The following is a 21,745-nucleotide window of genomic DNA, read 5'->3' on the forward strand; positions in this document are numbered from 1 at the left end:
CTCCCATTAGAAAACTCCCCCTGAAAGTTCAGATTCCTCTAACTACTTACTCACTGTATACACTGAAATGTACTATGGGAATTTCTAACTTTACAGGTCAAAAACTGAACTCCTTACCCTTTTTTACATACATACACAACTCTCCCCATCTCAGTTACTAGAAATGCTCTCCTTTCTGTGAAGGTCAGGCCAAAACCCTGAGTCTTCTGTCACTCCCCACATCTAATCAATCAGCAAATCTTATTGGCTCTATCTTTAAAAGTTACACAAACCCCAATCATTTCTCACGATCTTTGCTGCCTCCACTATCTTTGCTGCCTCCACTATCTTTGCTGCCTTTACTCTGGCTAAGAAATTGTAGCCTAAATTACAGCATCAAGCTCCTAAATGCTCATGCCAATGAGCATCCTCATTACAATCTAGTATTATGAACATAATAGCCAAAAATGATGTTCTTAAACAGATCACCTTTATGTAAAAATCCTTCAATAGCTCCTGGTTACCTCTCAACCTCATCATCTATTACTAACCTCCTCACTTCTGTTTGAACTACAGTGACTTGGTGTTACTACTCACTGTTACACAAATACACCCAGGCATGATGCTGCCTCAAGAGTTTTACACTTGCTGAAGTTCTTCCTAAAATGTTTCTCTTCCAGGATATCAAGACCTGTTCTCTCAACTCCAAGTCTTCACTCAACTGTCAACTCTTCATGAAGGCTTCTCTCACCACCCTATTTTAACTTCATCTCCTGTAACACTCTATTTCCCTTTGCAATTTAACCTAAACACATACCTTTATTTAATATATGTTTTGTTCATTCAGTTCAGTTCAGTCACTCAGTTGTTTTTGACTCTTTGCGACCCCATGAACCACAGCATGCCAGGCCTCCCTGTCCATCACCAACCCCAGAGTCCACCCAAACCCATGTCCATTGAGTCGGTGATACCATCCAACTATCTTATCCTTTGTCATCCCCTTCTCCTCCTGCCCCCAATCCCTCCCAGCATCAGAGTCTTTTCCAATGAGTCAGCTCTTTGCATCAAGTGGCCAAAGTACTGGAGTTTCAGCTTTAGCATCATTCCTTCCAATGAACACCCAGGGCTGATCTCCTTTAGGATGGACTGGTTGGATCTCCTTGCAGTCCAAGGGACTCTCAAGAGTCTTCTCCAACACCACAGTTCAAAAGCATCAATTCTTCGGTGCTCAGCCTTCTTCACAGTCCAACTCTCACATCCATACATGACCACTGGAAAAACCATAGCCTTGACTAGATGGACCTTTGTTGGCAAACTAATGTCTCTGCTTTTCAATATTCTGTCTAGGTTGGTCATAACTTTCCTTCAAAGGAGTAAGTGTCTTTTAATTTCATGGCTGCAATCACCATCTGCAGTGATTTTGGAGCCCAGAAAAATAAAGTCTGACACTGTTTCCACTGTTTCCCCATCTATTTCCCATGAAGTGATGGGACTGGATGCCATGATCTTCGTTTTCTGAATGTTGAACTTTAAGCCAACTTTTTCACTCTCCTCTTTCACTTTCATCAAGAGGCTTTTCAGTTCTTCACTTTCTGCCATAAAGGTGGTGTCATCAGCATATCTAAGGTTATTTTTATTTCTCCCGGCAATCTTGATTCCAGCTTGTGCTTCTTCCAGCCCAGCATTTCTCATGATGTACTCTGCATATAAGTTAAATAAGCAGGGTGACAGCCTTGACGTACTCCTTTTCCTATTTGGAACCAGTCTGTTGTTCCATGTCCAGTTCTGACTGTTGCTTCCTGACCTGAATACAGGTTTCTCAAGAGGCAGGTCAGGTGGTCTGGTATTCTCATCTCTTTCAGAATTTTCCACAGTTTATTGTGATCCACACAGTCAAAGGCTTTGGCAAAGTCAATAAAGCAGAAATAGATGTTTTTCTGGAACTCTCTTGCTTTTTCCATGATCCAGCGGATGTTGGCAATTTGATCTCTGGTTCCTCTGCCTTTTCTAAAACCACCTTGAACATCTGAAAGTTCACAGTTCATGTATTGCTGAAACCTGGCTTGGAGAATTTTAAGCATCACTTTACTAGCATGTGAGATGAGTGCAATTGTACAGTAGTTTGAGTATTCTTCGGAGAAGGTAATGGCAACCCACTCCAGTACTCTTGCCTGGAAAATCCCATGGATGGAGGAGCCTGGTAGGCTGCAGTCCATGGGGTTGCTAAGAGTCGGACACGACTGAGTGACTTCACTTTCACTTTTCACTTTCATGCATTCGAGGAGGCAATGGCAACCCACTCCAGTGCTCTTGCCTGGAGAATCCTAGGGATGGCAAAGCCTGGTGGGCTGCCGTCTATGGCTCGCACAGAGTCGGACACGACTGAAGCGACTTAGTTTAGCAGTTGAGCTTTCTTTGGCATTGCCTTTCTTTATTCATTTTTATTATTATTATTAGGGTCTATCTCCCTCCTTACCACCACACAAAGGCAGAGACTTTTGTCTCTTTTATTTGCAGTGATATCCCTAGCACCTAGGGACTGACACACAGATGCTTTAAAAATAAATTTTGAATTAATAATTTTTAAGAGAGAGATCTGAATATAAGCAGTATAGTCCTGAGGCCACATTCTTAACCTCTACATTATACTATTAAAAATATACTATAAATGGTTATAAAATAACTATAGATCTTTTAGAATGTATAGTTTTAAAGAAATAAAAGTTGAATGTTTTTTCAACGAGCAGACAACAATAGACAAACAAAGTGATCAGGCAAATTCAATAAAGTACTAAATAAAAACGAAACCGCCCCTTACCTTGCATTACAGAAAGGTCGGTGATAGGTGGGCTGGAGATTTAAATGTAAAATGAAATAATAAAATTCCTAGAAGATAACATAAGAGTGTCCTTGGGAATTCCCTGATGATCCAGTGGTTAGGACTCCACATTTACACTGCAGAGTCCAGATTTAATCCCTCGTCAGGGAACTAAGATACCTCAAGCCACACGGTGTGGCCAAGGGAGGGAAACTTATACACACACACATGCACACGTACACACATAAAAGAGTGTCTTCAAGACCACATAGTAGGAAAAGACTTTTTAATAAGATTCAGAAAACACTAACCATAAAGGAAGAGCTTATTAAACATTAAAATTAAAACTTCTATTCATCAAAAGATATCTTAAAAGAATGAAAAGGCAAGACATAGAAAAGATAGTTAAATGGGAAAGATAGTTGCAACACCTGTGACAAACAGCTTGTATCTAGCATACATAAAGACCCCTACAATTCAATTAGAAAAAGGACGGACAGTTTAAAAAAAAAAAATGCAGAAGTTTCACACTGGTATTTCACAGAAGAAAATAACTAAATAGCCATTAAACATATGAAAAGATGTTCTACATCCCTAGTCATCAGGGAAAATACAAATTAAAACCACAAAGAGATATTACTATATACTCAAAAGAATGACTAACACCAAATAAATAAATACATTTTTTTTTTAATGTTCACGTCAAATATATTTTACTACTTCAGTTTTGTTAGGAACTATTAGAATGATGACAGTTTAAATGTCTTAAACATGATTCAAACATTTGACAAGTTTATATTGAAAAGTCACAATGTCTGCTTTTGCAAATACCTGGAAGGTTTCCGTTGTAGTCCACGTCTTCTACACTACATCCCCATTTCACGAGAAGCTGCAAGCAGCCAAGCCGCCCATGAAAAGCTGCATAATGCACAGGTTTCCACTCTCTCTTATCAGTCACACTGGGATCCTACAGATAACATTCACAAGGACTCAGTTTCTTTCCATTTTGCAGCAGAAACACTAAGTCTAGCAGCTTAATTCTACAAATGAGAACCAGAAGCTGTTATTAAAACTGTAAGGCAAACACTAAATATAACAGAAATATTTATTGCAACCACTGATTTGAACATATGAGCTAAAATACTGATATTTTTTAAAGATTATAAAGATTTTTTTAAAAGATTATAACTTGCCACATAGAAACTGTTTCTAAAAAGGTATTTAACTAGTCATTTTACAGGTCACAAGCTCCTGACCAACAAAATGAAAGATGGATTCAAATGATCAAATCATTTCTTGGGAACATAATCCAAGAGTTAACGAAAAATATTTAATTCTTATAAATAGTTATTTTTTATAACCACTGGGTAATTTTAAAAATAAATATTATAATAAATGAAATTTTTGGAGATATAAATCACTTTTTAAAGTAGTTCATGAACTAAGAGTTACAAAAGAAACGGGTAAACACATACCAATTCAGAAAGGTTACAATTGCTGGTTATGTGTTTGGAAGCCTTAGAATCTTCCCTGGTAAACTTTGAACTCATATGAAGGACCTATGGCCTCTGAAATATTTTGTACCACTAAGCTGTTTTTTTGGTTGCTGAAGATTTAATTAAATTATTGCTCCCATGTTTAAAGATGGGAAAGTTAAAGAGAGAGATCAAATTACGTCCAGAGTCTTATGAAGGATATAAAAAGTCAGAAAGAGATGACCAGACTACCAAATGTTAGTCCATCTATATGATTATACATTCTCACATATTAACAGGAACACCTCACCACGCCACTTCGGAGCATTATTTGTAAAGTGAAAGAATGTCCATGTGTTGCGGCAAGGTGTAAAGGAGTGCATCCACGATCATCTTGAGCTGCCAGGTTGGCTCCGTTGATTATAAGAGCCTGAAGGCAGAGAAATAAGAAGGAATGTATGTGAACACAGACCCTAAATCATGCAGATGCAGATTTAAAGGCAAGCAATTTATTAATCTATAGCTAAGCTATTATATAACTTTTTTTCATGTGTGCTACACACAAAGTCTAAGGAATTCTTAGAAAGTCCTAAGAAAAAGCTTGAAATCCTTTTTATTATTTTTTATTTTTTTGAAATCCTTTTTAAATTACCTAAGAGACAGTGTTCTTGCCTGGAGAATCCCCGGGACGGCGGAGCCTGGTGGGCTGCCATGTATGGGGTCGCACAGAGTGGGACACGAGTGAAGCAACTTAGCAGCAGCAGCAGGAAACACTCATAATCGATTTCACATTTTGATTTGAGTATGTACATATAATTCATAAAACAAACTTTTCATGAGCACAGATTAAAAACCACCAACTTTAATAATTTAATGCTAAGCTAATAAAACAAATTTAAACTTTCTCTATTCCAAAAGCAGAATCTTTTATTAACTTTTAATAGATTTTTAATCTATTATTTAGATTTAATCTATTATTTTAAATAACTTTTAATAGGGTTTTAATAGAATAAAAGGACTTCACTATTAAAATGACTAGTTCTAAGCTCCAAATCAAACTTCTAACTGCATCTGAGGAGATTCCATATGAATTTACACTTGGCCCAGCTTCTATATATGGGTTATAGAATATACACAACATGTCCCTCTATATAATATACAGAGTAATTAGTTTAAAAATTATTAGCTAATATTTTTCAATTTTATCTCCCTCAGACCTTTTTCTTTCTAACCAGCCTATATTTACCAGTATCTTGGCTAAAGTTTACTTAGTCATAATTCCTACCAAGAGTTTTAGGAAGAATAGTTTCCGTGATTTTGGCTGACTCTCATTAACAAACTAGTCAATAATCATCACAAAACACATACCAAGGGCTTACTACATCACTACAAAGAATATGAAGATGTACTAACTTAGGGAATTAGGATATATGTAGAGACAAAGATAATCAACTATAAAAGCAGTCCTTGGTAAGTAACAAATGCACAGCACAGTACCCAAAAGCATCACAAAAGCTCTAAGAATGAACAGATCACTTTGAGGAAGAAAAGGACAAACAAGGCAGAGAGAATGGCTTAAACTAGTGCTTAGAGGAAGGCAAGCATCAAGTAAACCTTCATTTGACCCTGATACTCCCTTAAGTTACTACTGTATTTGTACTTTCCTTTCATTGCCTACTTTTCAAATTAAATACCTCCATGCCTGAATGTAAAGTCCACCTACAAACTGCATGCTATCTCTGTCATTCCAGAAATATAGCCGACCTCCCACTATAGAGTTCTCAAACTCAATGGCATTTCCTTAAGTGTTGTTCCTCTTAGTTTTATTCTGTAACTGATACACTACCTGACTTCTTCAGCTTCTTCCTTCACTTGCAGTCAATGCATCCTGGCTCTCTGTCTTTGTCCTCTGAATTCTTTACTCATTTCACTACTTGCTTCTATCCCTACTAGTAACATGTTTCAAAACTCAATTCTCAATTCTCCAGACACTCTTCTCTAGCTTTATTTCTCCTGAAATCTTGCTCTCCCGTGCCCTTTTCAACTGCCTGGACCATCTGTACCTGAATGACCGACAGGCACCTTAAACTCAACATGGGCCAAATTGAACTCAACATCCTTCCTCCCAAATCTCCCCTGCCTTTCAGATAGTGCCATATCTATAGCGCCATAATTATCCATCATTCTGACTCAAAACCTTACAGTCTCACTATACTTTGTCAGTGCTTGCTTTGTAAGATGTTTTAAATCATTTTATTTGTTTCTCATTGCAACCAACTAATCTTATTCTCTATGGTTAGTGATTATACCAAAGTCTCTGATTTTCTTACTTCCAAACTCTATTCATTCTAGATAATCCTGGATGCATCTTGCTAAAATAACTTCCTAAAATACTGTTTTCATTACCACATTTCCCTGTTAATATTCATGTGCATGTGTGTATATGTCCAAATATATATGTATATATATATATATATATATATATATACACACACACACACATATAAAAGTCTCTTTCCTATACAAATGAATCTTTATTCTATTACTAAGACATTTTACAAATCTGGCTTATCTAAACTTAGTTCAGAACAGTTCACATAACAAACCATCTACACTCAGTCAAACTCATACAACAGTATATTCCTTGAACACACCACACTTTTCCAATTCAAAGATTTCACACAGAATTATAGCATAGATATTAATAGGACAAAGTCTGAATTCAAACTTTGGCTTTTTCACTAACATACACAACATACTTAACCCTGAATCTGTTTCCTAATCTACATGAAAGGAAACTCAAACCACCATTGTATTAAATTAAGTGATGCAAGGGAAACTGTGATTGACAAAAAGTGTTTGATAAATTTAATCACTATTTTTCTTTTCACATTCCCTACCTATAATGCTTCTTCACAACTTATCTTCTTAAAATTAACCCAATCTTTTAGGATTAGTTTCATTTGGAAGTTTCATTCCCTCCATTTATGATTCCTCTATCTCAAGTTCTACAGCTCTTCTCATCTGTACTTTCGTGAGAATCTTACTCAAACACTATGACGTGTACTGTTTTGTAACTCATTGAGTAAAGGTCCTGTCACTGCAAATAGAATCTCAGGCTTCTTACAGTTAGGGACTGTTTGCTTATAAGATTTTGTATTCCTCCAAATTTCAATCCATTTCACTACATTTATTCAATCTACTTACTCCAATAAACTAGATCCTGACACATATTAATGTGTAACTCTAGCTGAGGAAATACATTAAATGAGGAATTTTAGACATGATCATCTGGACATGACTGTAACAGCCCTTAAAACAACCCAAACAGATAGCCAACTACTTTACAGATAAAATAATTTTGGATCTTACACAATCTGTTTGAGTGATTTGTTTTGTTGTTGTTTAATTGCTCAGTCCTGTCAGACTCTTTTACCCCATGAACTATAGTCCGCCAGGCTCCTCTGTCCATGGAATTTCCCAGGTAAGAACACTGGAGTGGGCTGCTATTTCCTTCTCCAGAAGATTATCTTAACCCAGGGATTGAACCTGCATATCCTACATTAGCCGGTGGATTCTTTACCACTGAGCCACTAGGGAAGTAATTTCTAAAGCAATTACTTTTTAAAAAAGCAACCAAGGGTTTCCCTGGTGGCTCAGTGGTAAAGAATCTGCCTGCCAATGCAGGAGACATGGGTTCGATCTCTGATCCAGGAAGATCCCACGTGTCATGGAGCAACTAAGCCCATGAGCCACAACTACTAAGCCTGTGCTCTAGAGCCTGGGAGCCCCAACTGCCGAAGCCTGGGCACCCTAGAGCCTGTGCCCCCCAACAAGAGAGGCCACGTCAATGAGAAGTCTGCACGCAGCAACCAGAGTAGCCCCTACTCACCACGAGAGAAAAGCACATACAGCAATGAAGACCCACAACAGCCATAAATAAATAAACAAAATTATAAGAAAAACAGAAAAAGTGACCAAGTTATTATTACCTGCATGCAAGCATCCTGTCCCCTAATAGCAGATATGTGAGCTGCTGTCCAGCCTCTCGCAGTTACTTGGGAGACATCAGCTCCATGCCAGAGGAGCCAATGAAGACACTACATTAAGAAAACAACCATGTTAACCATGTTAACCATTTTAGCAGGCATTTAAGATTTTTATATCGTTCAAGTTAGTCTACCATCATAAAATACTACAGCCTGAGAAGCATCACAAGTGAGTGAGGGCGCAGGTAGAAGGAAAACAAAAGCACAATCACAATGATATGGTAGCCCACATTTGGCCTTATGGTGGGGTAAACAATACGGAGTGGTAGGAGATGGGGAAAACTGGAGACCACCTTCCTTGTCCATAAGGTGAAATGCTACTCTATCCCAGTCAGTTTTTGCACTGAATGAAACGCTGGTCCAAATCTTATGTTTGACCAATACTTTACAAGCCAAACAAAACATATCTGTGGTTAAATTCATTCAACAGCTGCCAATTTACAACCTCTGCCATAGGTTTCGAAATGGGTCCAGAAAATTCTGTATCAGAGCAAACACTGTTATTCTGAGAAGGCAGTGACAAAAAACCATCCAAAAGAAATAGAAATGCAAGAAAGCAAAGTGATTGTCTACGAAGGGTTTACAAACAGCTGAAAAAAGAAGAGAAAGTGACAGGCAAGGGAGAAAGGGAAAGATATATCCAACTGAATGCAGAGTTGCAGAAAATAGTAAGGAGAGATAAGAAGGCCTTCTTAAACGAACAATGCAAAGAAAGAGAGGAAAACAATAGAATGGAGAAGATTAGAGATCTCTTCAAGAAAACTGGAGCTATCAAGGAAGCATTTCATGCAAAGATAGGCATGATAAAGGACAGAAATGATAAGGACCTAACAGAAGTAGAAGATATTAAGAATAGGTGGCAAGAATACACAGAACTACAAAACACGCCTTAAACCCAAAAACCACAATAGTGTAGTTACTCACTTAGACCCAGATATCCTGGAGTGCGAAGTCAAGTGGGTCTTAGGAAGCAACATTACAAACACAGCTAGTGGATGTGATGGAATCTCAGCTGAGCTATTTCAAATGCTAAAGATGATGCTGGTGAAGTGCTGCATTCAATATATCAGCACATTTGGAAAACTCAGCAGTGGCCCTAGGACTGGGAAAGGTTAGTTGTCATTCTAATCCCAAAGAAGGGCAATGCCAAAGAATGTTCAAACTACTGTACAAAAATTGAGCTCCTTTCATGTGCTGTTGCTACTGCTAAGTCACTTCAGTCATGTCTGACTCTGTGCGACCCCATAGACAGCAACCCACCAGGCTCCCCCATCCCTGGGATTCTCCAGGCAAGAACACTGGAGTGGGTTGCCATTTCCTTCTCCAATGCATGAAAGTGAAAAGTGAAAGGGAAGTCGCTCAGTCGTATCTGACTCTTAGTGACCCCATGGTCTGCAGCCTACCAGGCTCCTCCGTCCATAGGATTTTCCAGGCAAGAGTACTGGAGTGGGGTGCCATTGCCTTCTCCATTTCATGTGCTAGTAGCTTAAAATCCTTCACAATAGGCTTCAGCAGTAGGGAACAGAAAACTCCAGATGTACAAGCTGGATTTAGAAAAGGCAGAGGAACCAGAGATCAAATTGCCAACATCCGTTGGATCATCAAAAAAGCAAGAAAGTTCCACAAAAACATCTACTTCTACTTTATTAACTATGCCCAAGCCTTTGACTGTGTGGATCACAACAAACTGGAAAATTCTGAAAGATATGGAAATACCAGACCACCTGACCTGCCTCTTGAGAAATGTGTAAGCAGGTCAGGAAGCAACAGTTAGAAATGGACATGGAACAACAGACTGGTTCCAAATCAGGAAAGGAGTACGTCAATGCTGTATATTGTCACCCTGCTTCTTTAACTTCTATGCAGAGTACATCATGAGAAATGCTGGGCTGGAGGAAGCAAAAGCTGGAATCAAGATTGCCGGGAGAAATATCAATAACCTCAGATATGCAGATGACACCTTACAGCAGAAGAAGAACTAAAGAGCCTCTTGATGAAAGTGAAAGAGGAGAGTAAAAGAGTTGGCTTAAAGCTCAACATTCAGAAAACGAAGATCATGGCATCTGGTCCCATCACTTCATGGCAAATAGATGGGGAAACAGTGGCTGACTTTATTTTCTTGGGCTCCAAAATCACTGTGGATGAGGACTGCAGCCACAAAATTAAAAGATGCTTGCTCCTTGGAAGAAAAGTTATGACCAACCTAGGCAGCTTATTAAAAAGCAGAGACATTACTTTGCCAGCAAAGGGCTGTCTAGTCAAAGCTATGGTTTTTCCAGTAGTCATGTATGGATGTGAGAGTTGGACTATAAAGCTGAGTGCCAAAGAACTGATGCTTTCAAACTGTGGTGTTGGAGAAGACTCCTCAGAGTCCCTTGGACTGCAAGGAGATCTAACCAGTCCATCCTAAAGGAAATCAGTCCTGAATATTCATTGGAAAGACTGATGCTGAAGCTGAAACTCCAATACTTTGGCCACCTGAGGTCAAGAGCTGACTCATTTGAAAAGACCCTGATGCTGGGAAAGACTGAAGGCAGGAGAAGGGGACAACAGAGGATGAGATGGTTAGACAGCATCACCAATTCAATGGACATGAATGTGAGCAAACTCTAGGAGATAATGAAGGACAGGGAAGCCTGGCTTGCTGCAGTTGATGAGATCACAAAGAGTCAGACATGAGTTAGTAACTGAATAACAAAAGAAAATAAGTAGCATATTAAACAAAGGGAGGGAGCCAAATAGGTCTTAAGATCTTTTAAAATTAACTTAAGTCTCAACAAATACAGTACTAGAGGTCTGTGCCACACACGGTGTCACTGTCTTTATATTTTCAACTTTGTCATCCACCTTCAAGAAGTTTCTTTCTTGTGTCATTCAGATACACTGTCACATCAGTCATTATATCATTTCTTGGAAAGGGTAGTAACTTAGGTATCATCTGTCTATCATGGAGATTAATGGCTGATAAAATATGAGGGAGGTGCTCAACCTCACTAATAATCACAGTAAGTCATCCATTTTTACTCAACAAATATTTATGGAGTGTATGCTAACACTGCATAGCTAGTGCAGAATAAAACCACTGTAAACATTCATGTACAAGGTCTCTATCCTGGGTAAATATGTACAAGTGAGATTGCTAGGACACAGAAAAGTATTTGTTTCACTTTACAAGAAACTGCCAAACTGTTCTCCAAAGTGGCTGTATCAGCTTACACTTCTACCAGTAGTGTACGAGACTTCTCGTTGCTCCATATCCTTGTCCATATTTGGTATTATCATTTTTCTGGGTTATGTTTTTCTTTTTGTTTTGCCATTCTAATAGGTGCGCTGCTGCTGCTGCTGCTAGGTCGCTTCAGTCGTGTCCGACTCTGTGAGACCCCACAGACGGCAGTGGCATCTAACTGTGGTTTTAATTAGCATTTTCCTACTGGCTAATGATATTGAACACTTTTTTCATGTGCTTATTACCAGTCATATATACTCTTTGAGAAAGTGTCTACTGAAACCATTTGCCCATTTTTAATTGGGTTTTTTATTTTACTACTGAATTGTGAGAATCATACATTTGGCTACAAGTTCTTAGTCATATTTATGATTTGCAAATATTTCCTATGTTTTCATCTAAAAGTTTTATTAAGGTTAAGTGTCACATTTGTTTACGATCTGTTTTCAGTACATTTTCATATATAGTACCAAGTATGAATTAAGGTTCACTTTCTTACATACGACTGTCCAGTTGTGCCAATACCATTTAATAAAAATACTGTTTTCCACTGGACTATATTTGCATCTCTGTCAATAATCAACTGACCAATCAGCAGGACTTCAGAAATGACTAAGGGAGGAGCTTAGTAAATTCTCCCCAAGAAACAAATGACAAAGCTCGACAAAACTGTCAAAAACAACCATTTGGCAGCTGAGTGGTTAGGACTCTGCACTTCCACTGTAGTGGACATGAATTGGATCCCTAGTTGGGGAACTAAGATTCTGCATGGCAAGCAGCCATGGCCAAAAAAAAAAATTTAAAGACTCTGCAAGGCATATAATGAAATGAGAAGCATGTATCAAGAAATATCTGCTGATTCTAAAAACAGGAGGAGCCTGTGGCATATTAGCCTGGGACTACAAGCATCCTTAGCCCCAGCTTCATGACACAGGAGTTCTACCCAGGTGGACAGCTCCACTGCCCTGCTAAAGAGACTGAGAGGCCCCTGCCCAGGTACATTTTAAAAACAAATCTACTCCTCAGTGGCAACAATCTAGGAAAGCCAACATCAGAACCAGTCATGACACTGGTTGGGGCAAACACAAAACTAAAATCCTCCTAGAAAATTAACAGAAAATTTCAAGAAGTGAGACAACCTAAGTTGCTAAGATTTTGAATGTTGATGAAAGTGAAAGAGGAGAGTGAAAAAGCTGGCTTAAAACTCAACATTCAAAGGCCTTGCTAAGATTCCACTTATCCTTTCTGGCCTAAAAAGTTGGGTATATGTACAACATCGTTCATAGCCAGGAAAGATTGAAGAAGTCCCAAGCTGGCTGGACATTCATGGCTAAGGCCTGAAAATACATGGGAAAAAAAAAAAGGCAAGCTGACTTGTAAACTGCTTGGACTTTGAAGACACTCCACAAGCCATACACAGAATCATTAGCAAGGTGGTCACCTTTGTGGCTCAAGGTATTTAAGTGCAACCTCTGATTAATCACTGGCTGACCACTAAGCTATGCTGTCCCAGGGGTGACCCCTATGAAGCCAGACTTAAAGATTAAAAATAAGAGGGAAATTCCTGGTGATCCACTGGTTAGGACTCAGCTCTTTCACTGCAGGGAGCACAAATTCAATCTCCAGCTGGAAAACTACTTATTAAGATCTCTCACGCCATGCATCCAAACTAAATAAATAAATATTTAAAAATAAAAGAATTAAAAAAAAAAAAAAGAACAGTGGACACACACTGTGAGGGAAACAGATTCCACAAAATTAGTCCAAGCAAACCAACATACAAACACAGAACAAGCACCCCAGGGAAGAGGGATACAGGAAGTAGAATCTGAACCCAGAGGCATTGCAATATACAACCTTAAATGTCCACCAGAACGTGCAATGAGGAAAAGGCAATCTCTTCAACAAGTGATGTTGAAAGTTTGACAGCCTCATTAAATCAATGAAGTTAGAACACGCTCTCACACCATATACAAAAATAAACTCAAAATGGCTTAATGACTTAAAAAAAATAAGATATGACACCATAAAACTGCCGCAAGAGAACACAGGAAAAACATTCCATGACATCAATGGTACCAGTGTTTTATCTTAGGTCAGTCTCCCAAGGGAACAGAAATAAAAGCAAAAACAAACAAATGGGATCTAATTAAAAAACAAGAATGTGTAGTATATACACAGGAAAATGAAGTAAATAGAAACTTTCTCTGAGAGGATACAGATGCTCAACTTAGTCTTCAAAGCTGTAATAAATAGCTTCAGAGAATGAAAATAAATTTTTTAAAGAATTTATGTTTAATAAATTAAAGGATGATAACAACAATGATTCATCAAATAGAAAAAAAAAAGAGAACTTTTTTAAAAAAAGAAAATTCTGAAGGGGCAAAATATATCTGAACTAAAAGTTTACTTTATGGCAGAAAGTGAAAAGGAAGTAAAGAGCCTCTTGATAAAAGTGAAAGAGGAGAGTGAAAAAGTTGGCTTAAAACTCAACATTCAAAAACTTAAGATCATGGCATCCAGTCCCATCACTTCACGGCAAATAGATGGGGAAACAGTGGAAACAGTGATAGGCTTTATTTTCTTGGGCTCCAAAATCACTGCAAATGGTGACTGCAGCCATGAAATTAAAAGAGGCCTGCTCTTTGGAAGAAAAGCTATGACCAACCTAGACAGCACATCAAAAAGCAGACATTACTTTACCTACAAAGGTCCATCTAGTTAAGGCCATGGTTTTCCAGTAGTCATGTATGGATGTGAAAGTTGGACCTTTTAAAGAAAGATGAGTGCTGAAGAATTGTGCTTTTGAAGTGTGGTGTTAGAGAAGACTCTTGAGACTCCCCTGGACTGCAAGGAGATCCAACCAGTCCATCCTAAAGGAAATCAGTCCTGAATACTCATTGGAAGGACTGATGTTGAAGCTGAAACTCCAATACTTTGGCCACCTGATGTCAAGAGCTGACTCATTTGAAAAGACCCTGATGCTGGGAAAGACTGAAGGCAGGAGGAGAAGGGGATGACAGAGGATGAGATGGTTGGATGGCAACTTAATGGACATGAGTTTGAGCAAGCTCTGAGAGTTGGTGATGGACAGGGAAGCCTGGTGGGCTACAGTACATGGAGTCACAAAGAGTTGGACACAACTGAGCAGCTGCACTGAACTACAGGGGCTCAAAAGCTGATTTCATCTGATAGAAGAAAAAAAATGAAGTCTAATAAAGCACAGTTTTCACCAGTTATTAATTTAGTTGTCATTTTATACTACCAACATAAGTCCCACAAGTCTTAAGAAATCTCAAAAAGGATAACAGAAGGTAAAGGTATTAGTGCAACACTGAAGTAGAGAAGGAGGAGATGATCCTTAAATGGCAACAAAGAAATGCACCAAAACTTTTTTATTTAATTCTGTTAAAATTCAACAAACATTTCTTGAACAGTTGCTATACACTGTGCTAGACGCTAAAAATATAAATTTAATTCAACAAACTCAGCAATACAACAAACATTTATTGGGAATCCACAATGTGACTCCAATATGCCAGACACTATACTAGATACTGAGGAAAAAAAGATAAATAAAACTCAAATGAAAAAATGGTACCTTCAAAGAGTTCAAAATCCAACAGAGAATACAATTCCATATGATAAATAGAATTTTTCAAATGTGTATAAAATTGAGGGAAAAGTTGTTAGTTGGATGATACTGAGGGGAAAAACACAGAAGGCTTTGCCAAGTAGGTGCTACTTGAGCTGGATTTCAACTGGGAAGAGGTGAGACCAGGCAAATGAAATGGCTCATACACAGTCTACAATAATATGAAACAGTAGACTAGTTTGGGAAACGACAGTCACTTGCACTGGAACATAAAACAAGTCTGACAGGTGTAGAGGTTGAAGAGGTAGTCTACTATATTAAACAGCTCAAACTTTATACTACAGAGTAGAGAGTCACTACAGGGACTTAAGGAAGGTTTTCTGGAGAAGGAAATGGCAACTCACTTCAGTATTCTTGTCTGGAGAATTCCATGGACAGAAGAGCCTGGTGGGCCACAGTCCACGAAGTCACAAAGAGTCGGACACTACTGAGTGACTAACATTTTCACACTTCCACTTTCTTTAAGAAAGGTTTACTGCTTCTGTTTTAGAGCAGTAATCTTGCGTGTCAGTTATAACTAAAGGTAGATGAGCCAAAAAAGAAGGAAATCAAGTAGCTCTAAAGCAGTGGCTATGAAGGTGGAGAAGACAATTCTGAGAGTCAAAGAGACTCTCAGAGAATCAACAAACCTCGTGATCAGTTTTCACTACATCAATATGCACCGTGAAGCACTTCATCTAGACAAACGCTTATACTGAGTTTTGCTTCTGTAAAACCCTAAGACAACTCAATAATGATTCAAAGAACATTAGCCTGGAAAGCTAAGAAAAGGAGTGAAAAGAATAACGGTTTAGTTTTAAACCAACTGAATTTGAGATGCCAGTCAGGTATGCATGAGCTGCTGATAAGCACTGTATGCAGAAACCAGAATTCAAATTCTGGAGAGAAAACATTTCTGTGAATTATTATACAGAAGAGATCGAGACAAGGAAGTCTAAAAATGGCCTAGGGAGAAAGTGTAACATAGAAGAGAGAAGTCCATTGGCAGGGCATAAAGAAAACCACTAATTTGGCAGACTAAAATCAGTATTTCCTCTTCTCTTCAAAATCATTTTTAACAAAAAGGCAAGAAAATCCCATCATTGAAGCTAAGAGACATCTGAAACCACAAAATAGATGGGAAAGCTGCCGAAGTATAGATCAATCAGGGATGTGGAAGGAAACAGCAGAGAAAATCCCCACTCAGGGCTGCAGGCACAAACAGATCCACCAGGCACATTCTTCCCAAGTGAGAGGGAGCCACTAAAAGGCAAAGGAGAAATCTCCCCAATTCAAGTGGGGCACACACACTGGTGGAGAGAGATTCTTTGGACCAGATTTGGTTCCAAGAAACAGAAAAGCCCAAACAAACAGGAAATCACACAGAGACTCCATATTCATAGAAAGCAGACTGTGTGGCAGGAGATGCATAGGCAACAGGGAAATGTAATAGCTAAAATAAGCTCCCCACACATAATAGTGAGAATCATGAGAAAAATTCCAGTTGGCTTTGTACACAGCCCAAGAATAAAAAGTTGTGCATACAAATAAACTTATCGACGAAATAGAATTTGCCTGCAATGCAGGAGCCCTGGGTTCCATCCCTGGGCTGGGGAGATTCCCTGGAGGAGTACATGGCAACCCACTCCACTATTCTTGCCTGGAAAATCCCATGGACAGAAGAGCCTGGTGGGCTACAGTCCATGGGGTTGCAAAGAGTTGAACACGACTGAGCGACTAAGCACACAGCACATGAAACAGAAATAGACTCACAGCCATAGAGAACAGACTTACCATTGCCAAGAGGGGGCGGGGCGGAGGGAAGGATTGGGAGTTAGGGACTAACAGACGCAAACTATCACATTTAGAATGGATAGACAACAAGGTCCTGCTGTGTAGCACAGGGAACTATATTCAATATCCTGTGATAAACCATAATGGAAAAGAAATTAAAAACAATGTATATATATAAGCATAACTGAATCACTGCTGCACAGCAGAAATGAATACATTGCAAATCACCTATACTTCGATAAGATATATCAATAAACAAAGGAATTTATGCATTAAAATATTCACTAAGCACTGCTTGTACTATTGAAAAACTAAAGCCAATGAAATATCCATCAATCAAAAAACGAATACATTCTGATATTTACCTAAGAATAGACTACTACAACATGGCTGAAAGAAATTAACTAGAGTACATATAGGGAGTAGGACATGGCAACCCACTCCAGTATTCTTGCCTGGAGAATCCCAGGGACCGGGGAGCCTGGTGGGCTGCTATCTATGGGGTTGCACAGAGTCAGACACGACTGAAGCGTCTCAGCAGCAGCAGCAGAGTACATATATGTAACCACCTTGTTAAGTCAAAAATACATTGTTATACAAAAAAAAGCAAGCTGCAGAATGATCCAAATAATATGACATTTCATATAAAACTTGTCATTTAAAACCATGATCTAATCATATGTAATAACAGCATAAAACATAGATGATAATAATAAACACCAACTTCAGAGCAACAGTTACCTCTGGAGTTGGAAGAAGAGGAATGACACCTGGGAGGGGCACTCAGGGGCTTAAAATGCGTCTATGAGATTCCATCTCTGTCCAAAATCTGAAGCAACTACAGCAAGAATATCAGGATCTGATAGAGCTATGCATGCATTGTTATCCTCTGCAAGCCACCTTCTATGCTGCTTTTGGAATCCAGCCACCACACTGAGAGGAATCACAAACTAGTCCACATGTGGCGACCTCACAGAGAGGCCTGTGTGGAGAGGAATCAAGATGGCCAGGGCCCACAGCCAGCATCTACCACCAGATGTCTGTGTGATCAAGCCTTTGGAAGATTCCAGCCCTAGCTTTTAAATCCTCTCGCTAGAGCCCCCAACATCATAGGGCAGAGAAAAGGTGTCCCTGACATCTAAATTCCTGATTCACTCCTAAGAATAAATAGTTATTTTATGCCACTAAGTTTTAGGATACAATTTATTACAAAGCTAACCAGAACACCCAAATGTTACAGTGAATTGAAAAGAAAAATATTTGTGTATATATGTATAACTGAATCACTCTGCTAAGCAGCAGAAATTAACACTGTAAATCAACTATGCTTCAATAAAATTTTAAAAAAGAAAAACATTTGTGGTGCCCAGCATAAGGCCTCAGTCCTGTTTGCTAAATTTACAAAGCTGCCAACAGCTCCAAACTTACACAGTTTAATAATTTATAGTTTCTTACCTCCAAACTGCCAGAATGTGCTGCCCAATGTAAAGGGGTAAATTTATGGAGAGTATCAACTTCATTAATGCTGGCGCCACGGCGTACGATTTCTGAAAGCTGCGTTACATCTCCAGCACGCACTGCATCGTGTATGCTGCCAAAATGCACTTTCTTCCTGGCACCTACTGAAAAACCAAATTGCTTAAAATATACTGCAAAACTAAAAAAAGCCTAGGCACTGACATATATAATCTATCACGTGTAAAGCAGGTAACTAGTGGAAAACTGCTCTATAACACAGGGAACCCAGCTCGGCATTTTGTGCCGACCTGAAGCCGGGAGGGAGGTTTAAGAGGTATATACATAAATAGAAGTATGACTCATTCCCATTGTTGTACAGCAGAAACCAGCACAACATTGTAAAGCAATTATCCTCCAATTAAAAAATAAATTTAAGATAAAAAAAGACTAAAGCAACAATTGAACCGAAAGTACAAAGTCACTTTGGCTTTCCAAATAATTTACTACAAAGACACTCATGAATAACATCTTAATCAGACTTCATTTTCAGCTCTAATATGTAAAGAGCACAGAAGTCATCACCTACATTCATACAGGAAAAAAGCTGAACAAACTGAAAATCAACTTTTCTTAGACTCATCAGAATTCCGGTCTCAGGGCAAACAGCCACCCTGAATTTGGAGAGACAGGTCAAGAGAAATGTGGTCAAGTTCAGCTCACCTGGAGCAGAAGCCACTGGAACCATAAACTTCCAGAAGCACTCAAGTGGTAATTTTGACAAACTGTTGGGGGCCGGGTATGTACTAGCCTAAGAGTGAGAAACTCCTCAGGGCCACAGTCTTACGAGGCCTCCTCATTTTCATACATTTTACCTTCAAAACTCCACCAGGCTATCACCGTGAAAAACCAAAAAAAAAAAAAAAATCGCTTCATGTCTTTGGTAGAGGGAAGAGAGAAGTGACCATTTAGAAATCTGCCCAACTATTCTCTGTAACAAAGGCCTACTCTCCAGTGGAAAAGACTTAACCAGAACCTTATCTCACATAGGCAGATACATCTTATCAATGTTTTTCATATTTCTCATATATCCTACACTAAGAAAGGGATGGTAAGTCACAACTTTTACTTCATACATGAAGTGTCATATTTTATAATTTCGTGTTCCAAACATCAAGACTGCATTGTCAGCCTTACTGTCCCGTGAAATATCTTAACGTGCGTTGTGAACCAGAAGCACCGAAAGTATCTAAGCATGAACAGACAGTAGTTGGAGAAGGAAGTAAACAGTTCAAATCAGTTGACAGCTGAAATCATTTCTTACACCCACTGTTAGCAAAATGCTATGCATTTTACTCAAAAATCCTTTCAGAGCCTCTACCATATGCCAGGCACTATGATAATACAATGAACAGACATGGATTTTAGACTTTTTTTTTCCACAGATGCTTTTAAAACTATTGGGATAAATTCGACACAACAAAAAACCTGACAGTAACATTGTAAGAGTACAGGTAAAATAAAGGAGGAAGAGGAGGAAACAGTGGAGCAAGTCTCTGAAGAACAACTCAGATATATGTATCCGGGCAAGGGAATAAGGAAGCACCCCACAAAAAACCAAACTACTTGATGTTTAATGATGTTAATCCCCCTAAGTCAGACCTTCATTATTCTCCTTCATTTATTTCTTTTAAACTTTGGCATAAAGGTTTGTGTTTGGTTCTCCAGATAAGCAGTGGGGCCTTAGTTCCCTGCTGCTGCTGCTAAGTTGCTTCAGTCGTGTCCGACTCTGTGCGACCCCGTAGACGGCAGCCTACCAGGCTCCCCCATCCCTGGGATTCTCCGGGCAAGAACACTGGAGTGGGTTGCCATTTCCTTCTCCAATGCATGAAAGTGAAAAGTGAAAGTGAAGTCGCTCAGTTCTGTCTGGCTCTTAGCAGCCCCATGGACTGCAGCCCACCAGCCTGATCAGGGACTAAATTCATGCCCCCTGCAGTGAAAGTGCAGTGCCTTAACCACTGGATCACCAGCAAAATCTCCATTATTCTCCTTTAAACAAGTTCTGCAAGATCTACAAATGACATTCTACCCATTTTAATCCATTTTATACAGGAACACTCTAATCCATCGTATGCAAGGACACTATCCTGATCACTGCATGCCTCCACACTCCAAACTGCTTCTGGTTATCCAGCGCTCATCTAGAGGCTCTCAGTACGACGGTCTATGCCCTCCCATAACTTGCTGCGTGCTAAGTCGCTTCAGTTGTGTCTGACTTTGTGGCTCTATGGTTGCAGCCCTCCAGGCTCCTCTGTCCACGGGATTATCCAGGCAAGAATACTGGAGCAGGTTTTCATGCCCTCCTGCAGGGGATCTTCCTGCATCTCAGGGATCCAGCCTGCATCTCATCATGTCTCCTGGATTGGCAGGTAGGTTCTTTACCACTAGCACCACTTGGGAAGCCCTCCCATAACTTGCCTCCATCTAATTTCACAACCTTTTTTCTCACCACATGCCATTCCAGTTTATTCATTCATCCACTCACCCACCCACTCAACATTAACCTGGCATCTATCATAAGTATAAAAAGATTAAAAAGACATGGTCTCTATCCTCAAGGAACTCACAGAGATATACAAATACAAATTACAAAACAATGTAGTTAAGAGCAACGACAGAAATATTCCTAAGAACTTACGGAAGCAGAAGACTTCTAACTCAGCTAGGATAGGAGGGAAGGAGAGCAGAAAAGGGTTCCTAGAAAAGGTAACACCTGCGATGAATCTTCAAGGGTTAGCAGGACTTTGCGAGGTGAAATGCATGCAGGGAAAGGCATCCTGGACAGTTCAAGAAACTATAAAAATACCCACCCTACTGTGGAAGCATAAGGTTGAAAGGAAAAGAGGCCAGAATTAGACAAGAGGCAGGCTGTGCTGGAACTTGTTAGAGCTGAACAGACAGCAGGGAGTCATTAAAGGATTTTAAGTAGAGGACTAAGAATGATCAGATGTGTAACGCTGGCTGCAGTGAGGGGAATTAATGGACTGGGGAGCAAAAGGGCAAGAGAAGAGACTCACGGAGACCATATAGGAAGATATCTACAGGAGTCTCCACCAGAGCGGTTGAGACCCTCAACTAAGAGAATGGCAGTAGGAACAGAAGAGGAAACAGATTCAACATATATTATGCAAACAGGATGAAATGAACTTGGAGGGATTTGGTGTGTGAAATAAGGGAAGAATAACAGGACAACTCCAAAGTGTATGACTAAGTTACACAAGCGGTACAGTGCCACTGAAACAACCAACACTAAAG

The 21,745-nt window shown here is 39.3% G+C and overlaps 1 protein-coding gene across 13 annotated transcripts in view; it reads right to left on the bottom strand.

Annotated features, from left to right (window-relative positions):
* The window catches only part of ANKRD42 (ankyrin repeat domain 42), a 57,939-nt gene that overhangs the window by 33,749 nt on the left and 2,445 nt on the right, over positions 1 to 21,745 (bottom strand). For 5 of the 13 annotated variants that reach the window (XR_011251632.1, XM_069564872.1, XM_069564881.1 and 2 more), the window contains exons 2-5: positions 18,431 to 18,594; positions 8,265 to 8,372; positions 4,583 to 4,702; positions 3,629 to 3,764 (exon numbers count right to left, since the gene is read on the bottom strand). Coding sequence is in view for 11 of the 13 variants with exons in the window: in XM_069564872.1 (XP_069420973.1) it covers positions 3,629 to 3,764; positions 4,583 to 4,702; positions 8,265 to 8,372; positions 18,431 to 18,594 (528 nt within the window). In the remaining 2 variants the exon portion in view is untranslated. Of the gene's footprint in view, positions 1 to 3,628; positions 3,765 to 4,582; positions 4,703 to 8,264; positions 8,373 to 18,430; positions 18,598 to 21,745 lie in introns of all 13 variants that reach the window. The other 8 variants (XR_011251631.1, XM_069564871.1, XM_069564880.1 and 5 more) reach the window with 4 other exon arrangements.

Source organism: Ovis canadensis, chromosome 21 (assembly GCF_042477335.2).
Source record: "Ovis canadensis isolate MfBH-ARS-UI-01 breed Bighorn chromosome 21, ARS-UI_OviCan_v2, whole genome shotgun sequence".
Classification (NCBI taxonomy): Eukaryota; Metazoa; Chordata; class Mammalia; order Artiodactyla; family Bovidae; genus Ovis; species Ovis canadensis.